Genomic DNA, 13,055 nt, shown 5'->3' with positions numbered 1-13,055 from the left:
GGCATTGGTAGGGGTCCCGTTCGTATAAGGGGACTCATTTACCATGTCAGCTTCACCTTTTTCTTTGGTTCTTCTGGCTTTTCTTGCGACGGTGGGCTGAATAAAACTTCTATATCTACGTCAGATTTCACTTTCACTTGGTGTTCGTTTTCTCCCAGCGAGGAATTTTATCCTCTGGATGTAATATTGGTGTTCTTGATATCTGGACTCTGCCCTTGCCCGTTCACTATCCACGAGTTTACATTTTATGTCAGCCTCCTTGGCTAGCATCTTCACGATTGTGTCCCACATAACGCCGGCACTAAACAGTTCGACTATATTATCTTTCCATTATCTTGATCCACCACTCGAGCCATTGGGGAGCTTCTCTTCAATTGTAGTCTCCTCCAGGGTGATCCACTATTATCGTCATTATGCCAGTTCCTTCGGGTTTCCCTGCCCTAAACTGTCCTTCACCCTTCACGGCTCACCTTTGTTGAGAGTTCCACGGGTCGAATGGATGGATTCTCTGTTTCTACCATTCTTCTTACTTCGGTCGGCCATTCTTCTCGGCCTCCGTTGAATGGCACGTGTCTTATTGGTATTTCATGTTGTCCTACAGGTCGGGTCTCTGACACCGCTGCTGCCGCTCCTTCTTCTGAGGGGTCCGGGGGCTTGTCTTCTCCCTTCTTCCTAAACATTTTTCTGATGCTCACTAGTGTATTACTCAAGCCCGCTTTGCTTATCTTGACGTATTACTGAAGCCTGTCTTGCTTTTCTTGACGTATTGCTGAAGCCCGTCTTGCTTTTCTTAGCGTATTACCCTGGCCGTAGCCCACTGTCATCGTGTAATGCATAGTGCCTGACTTCGGGTTGGACGCCAACCTTCTACTCCCGATGGGAGCGGACATCCCCGGGTGTTAATACTCACGATCCTTGGTCAGTTTTAGATCTCCCGAACTTTTGGACATTCAATCAAAATAAACTCTAAAATTAAATTGAAAAATCAAATCATTCATCCAGAAAAATAAAAATAAAATAATACGGTTCGTCAGCTTAGGGAAGACTCAAAGGGTCTGACCTTCGGGTTGGATGCCAACCTTCTACTCCCAATGGGAGTGGACATACCCTCGGTGTTTATACTCACGACCGTTTAGTCAGTCTCTGGTATCCTAAACTTTGGACATTCACACAAAAGAACTCAAAAATCACTTTAAAAGAAATTTAAAAACTTAAAATCTAATTAATTGTCCAAAAAAAGGTGAAATCCCACAAAGTCCTCTTTCAGAAAGACAATTAATCCATCAAAAAGGGGAAAACTCAAAATTTGTTCAAAAAGGTTAAAAGAAAAGGCATTGGGGATGTGGACATGAGGATGTCTAATTCGGCTACTGAAGTTAGGGTATCTGCTATCAAAGAGAAAGGCCAATAAACTTAAAGGTGTAAGCCGTAGTAAGACAACAGGGAGTACGGTAAATGGGCTAAAAATGGAAATTTGGTATAACCTATAATGATAACAGGTATTCGTACACAACTTGGGAAGCCTAAATAGCTTAACACATAGTTTATCATTACTCGGCTTTTGTAAGACTGTCACTGAATCTAATGAGTGTTCTGACGATAGCCTCTATTTTTCTGTTCTGATGTTCAGTTAGTCGTTCTGTCTCTCTAACAGTTTGACTCAAAGCCCTGCTGTTTCGTAGCCAGGGACTTTGCCCATCCCTCGACTCAGCCCCTCACTCTACTGCGCACTTCGTAGCAGGCTCCAACAAGCTCACTATCAGTAGCTTCGCAGTCGACCAGAGCAGCAGGTCGACTATTAAGCCCATTTACTTTACATGGGCTCTCACACTCACTCTAGAGTGGGAGTTTTTAGAATGGGAGTTTTGTCGCTGTTTCTTAGACAGGAAATAGTACTATCTCCTTCACTACTCCAGACCCGTAAGTAAAAGTTATTTTCCAAGAAACAATATTCTTCAAAGAGACTTATTTCGTGCCCGCTCAGGGTCGTCTGACATGACAATTTGTCAGCGAGTACCGCTTCCTAAGCCCAATAATGAGAAAAGCGCCTACTCGGGTTCTTTTTTAGGGCCACTATCGATCCCGATTTTAACAATCCTTGTTAGGATCGTACGGATTTGTTTTTATATTAAAATGGGATTTATCAATGAGTTACTGATTAGAATAGAATTTATGACTAGATGATGTCAATGTCGTTGACGATCGATCTTTACTGAGGTTGAATGGTAAAAATGAGACAACTCATAAGAATGACAATGACAGATGAAAATGGAAGTTTAAGTATTTAATAAAATGATAAAAATTGTTCAGATAACATTCATTACTCGACAGTTACTCCCGCCAGATGCGGGGTACGATTGCAATGTTAAGGCAAAATTCGATGTTAATTGAACATAAATCAATAAAAAGAAAAATTATTATTATGATGATACTGATGGTAAGTAGAATGAAGTCAATGATAAAAGTAGTAAAAAGTAAGAACGATGAAGTAAGATTAAAAGCATTCAAAAGCATTAGAAAATCGGGAAGTTATGCATTTTTGAGTGAGCCTTTTAGGGATGATCAAGTCCTACGAAGCTCGAAGCGTAATTTAATAATCACGAATTTTAGGATTAAGGATTGTCAAGGCAATTTGCCTTTCTTAGGTAACCACGTAATATCGCTGGTATTATCCTGCCATTACCTTATTATAGTAGTTGTTTTGCTCGTGCCCAATCGAAAGAAGTCAAAAATAAGCATCCCAAGTTGCTCGAAGACTTTTCCCCGCCAGCTTGTCCTACGACTATTACTCCCTGCAGAAAGGCCCGTATCTTTGTCAGTGTAAAATGAACAAAGAGCCTCAGACTTCCGTATCCTAGGCTTTTATAGCTTTTGGGTGGAACATTCTGGAAGGTTTTGGTTTTGCCTATGCCCAGTGGGAAGTACCTCTTTTGTTATTTTGTCAGGTACCTTTCACCATCCCTGGGTCATCTTGTCATGCCCCTCTTAGCTCACTCAAAATAGGGCAAGGTGCCCGCAAACTCAACTGTCACTTCCCTTTACATCAACAAACAACTGGTGCATCCTGTAGACATAACCACTATCTTGCGTTTAGTTTCACTCTAGATCTTAAGCAATAGCGATAAATGTATCAACATTCTTGTCAATACAATTCTCTCATGCATTCAACAGGCTTGTTCTCGTTGGTCGCACGTCGTCTTGCCTGAGAGAGTCATACACAGGTTATATTCTTTACACAAAGCAGTTTCAAAGCATCATATTCTTCACTAATGGTGAAATGGAAAAATAGTGATATAAAAAAATAACATCAGTTGCTTGCAAACATCCTGTGTGGTAAGTCAAGGGTGTCATAGGCTTCCTGTTCAGCAACCCAGCGATGCACAAACATCCTGTTTGTCACTTGTAGGCAGCTGTGCTCCGCCATTGAAAAACCGTTGAAAACCGCAAGGTGTGAAAAGCTGCTGAAACACATGCTGTTGATGTCTTTATGTCAAAAACAAGACGTGAATACAAAGATATGAAAATAATTGGGTTTTTAAGGTTACTGACTTTGGTATATGTATGTAACACGATGAGTAGCTAAGTGGAAAGTCTACATTTATTAGAGAGACCTTTGCCGTGCTGGTGATCCAATCAAGTATAATTTGGTTTGGCGACATCTGGTGTTCAATTTAAGAGTTGGTTCTAGGGCTCAGCTCAACACATGAACCCGAGCAACATAAGCCAATTACTATCAATTTGGTCCATTGCTATACGTGGTATGGCAACCTACTTGATAGTTTTAACATACATCGATACCACTGATGTTCCAAGTAAGTATAAATTGGCTGATGAATTGGTTGCAGGATTTGAGTCTTCAGGTTGTTCGTGTACAACCGGCAAAAATGTAGACAGAATCAACTACATTCATTACAACGTCCAAAAGAAAGAAAGAAAACTGGGAAGTTGGACACAAAGAGGGTTTGAAGCTGTGCACGAGCAGTTATCTGCTACTTCATTTATGGCATTCCAAGGTGGAGTCGCTGTTGATATGTTGGCTGAGAAAGGGGAACTCTGTGCAATGTTCGGAGAACAATGTCGCACACTTCTCGCCAAACATTATGGCTGTGAAGAAGTCACACACCAATGCCATAAGAGAGTCTCCGAACCCTTAATGGTTAAATGTCAAAAACATTTTGGTGTTGACGCTTCTGTGTGGGACTCCTGGATGCGTGCCTTTGGAAAATACAAAGCCCTGGTGTCTTCAATTTGGTGCAAGTCACTGTTTTTACAGCGATATTGACATTGTGTGGATGCTGTTGTATTTTGTCTATGTACTCTCATTTGTAAAACTTAACACTGTTTTCCACAAAGGAACAGGTGGTGTGATGTATCCTTTATTGATGAATGTTGATGGAGTGACTGCGATGACGATTGTCTGGCTTGTTTCTTGATCATGATTATGAGTAAAAACATTTTTTTCCCTCTGTGTATGTGTATTTGTTTTAAGGGAAAAAAAAGATTTTTAGTACTAGATGATAGAGAATGATGACTGATAAAAGAGATGAGAATTTGTGCAAATACATAATAAACAGGAGGGAAATGTTAAATTTATTATTTTATCATGCATTTGTTTATATTATCCTTGCCCGAATCATTCTCTTCACGAGTGGCTGTGTGACCTGAGTGTGACCCAGCCACATCTGCATCCCCTTGCTGACTTCAAAGCAGATACTCCTCAAACACTATTGTTGTAAATGTTTATATTAGTATTTGTCTTTGTGTTGGTATTGCTATCTGTTCCTCCATTTGTTTTTTAATCTTGTGACTCTTTGTTTTGAGAAACAAATAAAAAGGGGGACACTGGTAAGACTGACCCAGAGCAGGTGTTGGCGTTGCAGCTGGTCAGTCAAACCCGTTTCTTATCTCGAGTGAAATTGAAGACCTCTCTCGTCCCTTCATTTGCATAATTCATCCAGTGGTTGGGTTTACACCTAATACCTACAATCTATTACAATCTATATCTATTTTGGGTATTTTTTTTTTTTATGGGCATATTTTTTAAGTCCAGAACTATGGAATTAATTACCAATGTTCACAGGAATTTGATTCTGTAGGTCCTCAAAAGATGTAATTCCCCCATATGACTGTATTTTTATTTGGTTTTAGGCCACAAAAATGGATGACTGTTTTGTCCGAAGAGAGCCATTAGGAGTTGTGCTTATCATTGGGACATGGAATTACCCCTTACAGCTACTTATCTTACCTATGGTTGGAGCCATTGCAGCAGGTAAGACGTATAGCGAACTAAATCACAAGTATATGCGTACAGTCCCTGTTAAAAATTTCTATAGAACATTTCTAAAGAATTTCTAAAGAACTATAGAACTTTCGGACACAAGTCCTATAGAATTTCTGTATAAATTCTATAGAAAATCACAGCCAGAGTTCTATAGAACAAGTTGTTCTGTACAAATTCTACGGAATGCTATAGATTTCTGTACAATTTGGAATTTGCATCCATATAAAATGTTTTTTCAACTGTTAGACATAAAATCAGACTGAACCTTTTCTGTTTGTGTCAGTATTACTAAAACGATTTAGACAATTATTATCAATGTTTATTTTTTTATTTACTAGATTAAAAGTCAGAAGTTTACATCCACCAATTTTTTATACCACTTATCCTGTTCAGGGTGATGGGAGTGTACCCCAGCTGTCTTCGGGTGAAAGGTGGACAAAACCCTGAACTTTTTGCCAATCAGTCGGAGAGCACTTATAGACAGGGACAATGCTTCAGAATGATATTCATACCTTAAATTAGTGGGACACGAACCCACACTGTCCCCACCGTAGTCAGGCGAGTGTACAGTACCACTAAACCAGAGGTGCTCAATGTGTCAATCGCGAGGCAGTTTTGGTTGATTGCTTGATGACGTGGCAAAAAAAAAAAAAAAGTCAGCCTGATATATATATATATATTATATATATATATATATATATATATATATATATATATTTTTTTTTTTTTTTTTTTCACACATTTTGGCAACACACAGAACTTTCTCTAACAACTACCTGCTGCTCGGCCACACACTCTCCTGCCTAGTTTACCTGACACCGCCCCCCTCCACTCTTAAAGGGGCACACTCATAATTACAAATAGTAAGTTTCTTTTGGCTTGTCCCTTTCGGGGTCACCACAGCATGTCATCTCAGATGAACGCACATATATGTTTGGCACAATTTTTACACCAGATGCCCTTCCTGACACAACTTCTCAGGGAGTGGAGGCCCAGTGGGATACGAAACCACAACCCCTGGTTTACCAAACCAGTGCTCTAACCACTGAGCTAGAGGGACTCTACACTCAGAATTATGAATTATGAATTACACTCATAATCACAAATATTAGCTCATATTTGTTTCGCACAGTTTTACGCCGAATGCCCTCCCTGACGCAACCCTCTGCATTTATCCGGGTTTGGGACCAGCCTACAAATTGCACTGGCTTATGGCCCCATAGGGCTGCATTGTTTGAACAAGCATTGATTGGACAAATGCTGCTTTTAGCAGGAACAATAATAATATAAACAATTCTTTATTTCAAAAAATCTGAATGTAAATGTAAAAAAGATGGGTTGATTTGGACAAATATTAATGGTAATAATTTTTAAAATAGCTCTTACTCATGTTATGGAAAATCCAGTAACTGCCGATACTGTTGCCTGAATTGGAGATAGGCAACCTCAAGTACTCATGTGTTCAGACAGCTGGCAATAAATCCTGAGTGCACTGTCATCCACTGCAGTGGATTGGTTTGCTAATCTGACATTTTCTGGTGAATATGTTGATTCTCATGGCAACAAAAACTTTCGTCTGTTTCCATGAGTATGCAGCATTTACATGCACAGCTGTGGATACAATACGAATAATAAAAAAGGAATAATATGTTCATATTCACAAACTTCTCCAGCTCAAAGACCCATATTAGTATGTACACAGAACCATCCACCCCATTTACATTTATATTTTAAAGTGCCACTGACACTAAAAACATGAAAATTAGTATGTTGTTTCCCTAAACAAAATCAGCCGGAATGGAATCCTCCGTTTGTTCACAGCACGTCAGAATGTTGCCGTACATCGATTTTTTTCATCTCGTGCCATAAAAAAATTAGTGGACTGTGTGGGGTTGCAGAAGAAGCTGGAAGTGATGTATTATACAGACAACTTCTGCTGCAGACAAGTGTATTTATCGCTTGTACAGGCGAGAAATTAGCTGCTTTTTCTGCGTTTTAGCCAAAATGCTGGGTCGTTGTGTTGCTGGATTTTGTTCGAATACTCGGGAGGATGGATTCACTCTTCACACATTTCCAAAACCCGATTTGTTGTGAAAAATGGACTGCACAGGTTCAAAGAACAAGTGCTTTGTGGGTTCCAAAAGACAAGGGTGTATAGAGCTAGTAAAAAAATAAATAAATAATGGCGGGGGGATTAATTTGTCTCGCAGTTTATAGCATATGTTACATGTGGATTTAGAATAAATCCCCTTGGTCAAACCAGCAAAATATAACAAAGCAAAGCAAAATATAACAAAGTTGTATTGCATTTTAGACAATTTAATCACACACAATACAATACAACACAAAACAAAAACTAACACAAAATAGAAGTTCAAAGACAGAGTAGCGTGTAACATGGGCTAACCAGACAAACGACTTATAGCCACCAAAGTCGAACGAATGTTCCAATTAGGCGAATGTTTGTTCGAAGTAGGCGAATGTTCCGAAAATGTCCAAAAGACGAAAGACAGAAGACTGTGGCCTCCATGTACTTTTGTACTTGTCCAAAAGCAGCAGTGGTAGTAAAGAAGCTCCGTTGACAGCCATCCTCCTGAACTTTCCAGACAGCTGCGTCGGACGACGTAATGGAATCCTCTCAGAACGTAACTTAATGAAGTATGTAGGTTGGGTACTCAATGTGTCTATGTGTGCGAGCCACCAGTAGTGTTAGCGCGGGCCGCTGTTTGGCTTGATGCAAACTTGGTTGGGCGAAGAGGCAGGAAGTCACGTGCAGTCGCACCGGGGCTGCAGAGGAGAAAGGAACTCTCCCTCCCACCGCCCACCGTTGTCTGGGCACCCCTGATGTAAGGAATAAAGTACATAAGAAAGGAAAATAAAGAGAAGAATAAAGAATGAAGAACTAAAATACCTTTAGACACACATAACACATAGCTCTAGATTAATTTCGATAACATCCATGATATTTACTTCACCAGTATGCTATATATACAAGACTTGTACAGGGGTTAGGAAATCGAACAATTATGGGCCAGCCATTGAGAATATTTTTGTCGGGTCCCTCGTCCTCCTTGTCTGCCCACTCGTCTGTGTCTGTAGGGGAGTCTGATGTCAGTGGATGCATATTGTCTAAATATGGCTTGAAACAATATGGTAAAATGGCCCTGGTCGCTTTACTCACTTTTGAGACTTTTTTCTTCCTCAAAAAGAGCTTCAGTCTCTGAAGGGACATCAGAAAAATCAGAATATCGCTCTTGTTCATCTGCCATTGCATTTGACACAGGGTGTTTTCAATGGCGAGTATTCCAGATATGGCCGCCACTGAGATGTGCATTGTATCGAGTCAGACTGACGCAACTTTGCGCTATTATAAACAGCTCCCAGATCACTTTTCACGACTATTATAGTCATCAAAGTGATTATTATAATTTGTAGTTTTGATAACGATACCTATTTTAAGATTTGATTTTCTTCAGTGGCACTTTCAGCATTTAGTGCCCAAACAAAACCACAAGATACCGGTTTACACCTTGCAGTATAAAGTTTAGCGGTTTTGCTCATTCCATCTTGGGAAAGTTTTGACTAAAATGGGGATGGACGGTTCTGGGTACTGTCTGGTTATGGCGTCAGTTATTGCTCTCAAATTAACATGCCAACTTTTTAAACATATTTGATTCATTAAAATCCTTATTTGTGAAAATATAACAACTTGGGCTTAATACACTCAATACATGGACCACAGCAATGTGGGAAGGGAATCAAAAAGTTGACCAGCAAAATCACTGTTGCACTGTTGGATGTTTGACATCCATGGTGCCTATCCAGAAGCTGGTGCTCCAAAACAGAAGTGGATAAAAATGTGTTCGACTGAATCCAATAAGCATAAGTCTATAAGTCCAAGTCTATAGTATAAGTAGTCTAATTCTATAATAAGCAGAGTAAAATGAATTTTGCCAATCAGTGGCTTGTGTGCATGCCACGACAAATTGACCAGGATCTTTCACTGTGCGCTGAGGCGAGACCATCAAGGAGACATGTGAGTGACAAGGAGGCATAGAAGGATCTGGGAGATCCGCCATCATGTACCATTTGAGTTGTTCAGGAGTCAGGAACACTGAAATGGCGACACCTGGTTTGCCTGGAAACAAATCACCCATGTTTAATTCCCATTTTTTTTTTTCGATTTCCTGAAATGCCTCACTATAGTTCTCATCCCCTGATCTATCATAGTACAGAGTGCAAAGTCCAAAAGTGTTCAGCTTCGAGCCAACCACTGGAGTCAATTTCCACTCTTGCCCAGTAGATGTCGGCAATGGCACATGCCACAGGGGGTTTTTCGACAAGTGGGAACTGGGAGGTGGCACCGGATGCAGAGCAGCAGTCGGTGTTACCATCTGGAATTTCCAGGATGAGTCCATCAGGGCTGCATTTGATGATGCATGTGGTGATCATGCTACGTTACAGGCTGTTAGGCTCACTTCATCTCCAGCTTTGAAAGCAGCATTCTGGACCTTCAGAGGCCTGTGGAACTTCCTCTGTCAGCTTTGGTTTCTGCTTGGCCCTAAGGGAGAATGTTTTGGAGACTGTATCATCCATCATCCATGCAGTTACTCATGTAAGCATCGATGATCTTTGTATACTCCAGGAGGTCTGTGATGTTGTTGTGCATGGCTGCCCGTTTGAACATGCTGTAGTCTCTAGTGGCAAAGCAGTCCTTGAGTGCCTCTGTCGACCCCTCTGGCCATACCTGGATCTTCTTCTTGGCTGGCTTTGTCACCTTAACCGGCGGTCCATATGGAGGCATTAGAATGACACTTATGTGGTCTGAGGGTCCCAGGTGGGGGCAGGAGATAGCTTGAGTTGTGAAAACATGGTCCATTCTGTTTGCCTCTTGTGGGAAATTTAACATATCCATGAAGTTGTGGCAAAAACGATCTTTGGGTTGGTGTGGTCAAAATCCCCCGGCAAGATGCGGGAGCATTAGGGTTGTATGTCTGCTGGTCACTCATGAGCCGTTTGAGTTTATATAGTGCCTTGCTCCTGTTGTTGTTTGAGCTGGGATGAATGTAAATGGCTGCCAGCAGAACATCAGTAAGTAACCTAGACAGGTAAAAAGGCCGGCACATATATATGTGTGTATGTGTGTGTGTATATATATATACACACACACACACACACACACACACACACACACCACACACACACACACACACACAGACACACACACACACACACATATATTATACACACATAGTGTCTTGTGAAAGTATTCGGCCCCTTTGAACTTTTCAACCTTTTGCCACATTTCAGGCTTCAAATATAAGGATATAAAATGAAAATATTTTGTCAAGAATCAACAAGTGGAACACAATCGTGAAGTGGAATGAAATTTATTGGCTATTTTAAACTTTTTTAACAAATAAAATCGTGAAAAGTTGGGTGTGTAAGATTATTCAGCCCCCTTGCATTAATAGTTTGTAGCGCCACCATTTGCTGCAATTACAGCTGCAAGTCACTTGGGGAATGTCTCTATCGGTTTTGCACATCAAGAGACTAAAATTCTTGCCCATTCTTCCTTGCAAAACAGCTCAAGCTCAGTGAGGTTGGATGGAGAGCGTTTTCCAGCAGTCTCCAGCTCTGCCCACAGATTCTCGATTGGATTCAGGTCTGGACTTTAACTTGGCCAATCTAACACCTGGATACATTTATTTGTGAACCATTCTATTGTAGATGTGGCTTTATGTTTTGGATCATTGTCCTGTTGGAGGAAATGCAGCCCAATGGGGGCACAAACCAGTGCAATCTGTTGGCCGATCCCAAGGCCAGATAAATGTAGAGGGTTGCGTCAGGAAGGACATCCGGCGTAAAAACTGTGCCAAACAAATATGAGCGTTCATCTAAAGAATCCCATACCAGATCGGCTGTGGCCCGGGTTAACAACGCCAGCCCCCGGCACTGCTAACCTGCAGGGCGTCGGTTGAAATTCAGCTACTGTGGGTCGAAGACAAAAAAGAGGAGGAAACCAGATCCGTCATCAGAAGAAAAGAGGAATGCACAGATCCTACGACTGAGTGTAGGGACTTTGAATATTGGGACTATGACAGGAAAAGCCCAGGAGTTGGTTGACATGATGACGAGGAGAAAGATTGATGTACTGTGTATCCAAGAGAGCAGGTGGAAAGGTAGTAAAAATAGAAGTTTAGGAACAGGGCTTAAATTATTCTCCCACGGAGTAGATGGGAAGGGAAATGGAGTAGGGGTTATTTTAAAGGAAGAGCTGGCTAAGAATGTCTTGGAGGTGGAAGAGTATCAGATCAAGTGATGAGACGAAAATTTGAAATTGAGGGTGTTATGTATAATGTGGTTAGCGGCTATGCCCCACAGGTAGGATGTGACCTAGAGTTGAAAGAGAAATTCTGGAAGGAACTAGATGAAGTAGTTCTGTGGATCCCAGACAGCGAGAGAGTTGTGATTGGTGCAGATTGTAATGGACATATTGGTAAAGGAAACAGGGGTGATGAAGAAGTGACGGGTAAGTACGGCATCTAGGAAAGGAACTTTGAGGGACAGATAGTGGTGGACGATGCAAAAGGATGGAGATGGCTGTAGGGAACACTTATTTCCAGAAGAGGGAGGAACATATAGTGACCTACAAGAGTGGAGGAAGAAGCACGCAGGTGGATTATATTTTGTGCAGACGATGTAATCTGAAGGAGATTACTGACTGTAAAGTAGTGGTAGGGGAGAGTGTAATTCGACAGCATAGGATGGTGGTGTGTCGGATGACTCTGGTGGTGAAGATGAAGAAGACAAAGGTAGAGCAGAGAACCATGTGGTGGAAGTTGAGAAAGGAAGAATGTTGTGCGGGCTTTCGAAAAGAGGTGAGACAGGCTCTCAATGGACAGCAGAAGCTCCCGGAATACTGGACTACGACAGCCAAGGTAATCAAAGAGATAGGCAGGAGAGTACTTGGTGTGTCTTCTGGTGGGAAAGGGGAGAAGGAGACTTGGTGGTGGAACCCCAAAATACAGGGAGTCATACAAGTAAAGAGATGAGCGAAGAAGAAGTGGGACACTGAGGGGACTGAGGAGAGGCAAAAGGAGTACATCGAGATGCAACGTAGGGAAAAGGTAGAGGTGGCAAATGCAAAACAAGAGGCATATGAAAACAGAAAAAGAAAAAGATCTCTACAGGTTGGGCAGACAGAGGGATAGAGATGGGAAGGATGTGCAGCAGGTAAGGGTGATCAAGGATAGAGACGGAAATGTGTTGACTGGTGCCAGTAGTGTACAAAATAGATGGAAAGAATACTTTGAGAAGTTAATGAATGAAGAAAATGAGAGAGAAGGAAGAGTTGAAGAGGCAAGTGTGAAGGACCAGGAAGTGGAAATGATTAGTAAAGGGGAAGTCAGAAAGGCACTACAAAGGATGAAAAATGGAAAGACAGTTAGTCCTGATGACATACCAGTGGCGGTATGGAAGCAATTTGGAGAGGTGGCTGTGGAGTTTTTGACCAACTTATTCAACAGAATACTAGCGAGCGAAAAGATGCCTGAAGAATGAAGGAAAAGTGTTCTAGTTCCCATTTTTAAGAACAAAGGCGATGTTCAGAGCTGTGGGAATAAAGTTGATGAGCCACACAATGAAGTAATGGGAAAGAGTAGTGGAGGCTAGACTCAGGACAGAAGTAAGTATCTGCGAGCAACAGTATGGTTTCATGCCTTGAAAGAGTACCACAGATGTATTATTTGCCTAGAGGATGCTAGTGGAAAAG

The 13,055-nt window shown here is 41.3% G+C and overlaps 1 protein-coding gene across 2 annotated transcripts in view; it reads left to right on the top strand.

Moving 5' to 3' along the window:
• Positions 1–13,055, top strand: part of aldh3b1 (aldehyde dehydrogenase 3 family, member B1) — a 140,865-nt gene that overhangs the window by 29,243 nt on the left and 98,567 nt on the right. For both annotated transcript variants that reach the window (XM_061845073.1, XM_061845074.1), the window contains exon 4: positions 5,149–5,269. In XM_061845073.1, coding sequence (XP_061701057.1) covers positions 5,149–5,269 — 121 coding nt within the window. The remainder of the gene's footprint in view (positions 1–5,148; positions 5,270–13,055) is intronic.

This window comes from Syngnathoides biaculeatus, chromosome 16 (assembly GCF_019802595.1).
Source record: "Syngnathoides biaculeatus isolate LvHL_M chromosome 16, ASM1980259v1, whole genome shotgun sequence".
NCBI classification, from domain to species: domain Eukaryota; kingdom Metazoa; phylum Chordata; class Actinopteri; order Syngnathiformes; family Syngnathidae; genus Syngnathoides; species Syngnathoides biaculeatus.
Note: the sequence above shows the minus strand (reverse complement) of the source record. Positions and strands in the feature narration are given on the sequence as shown.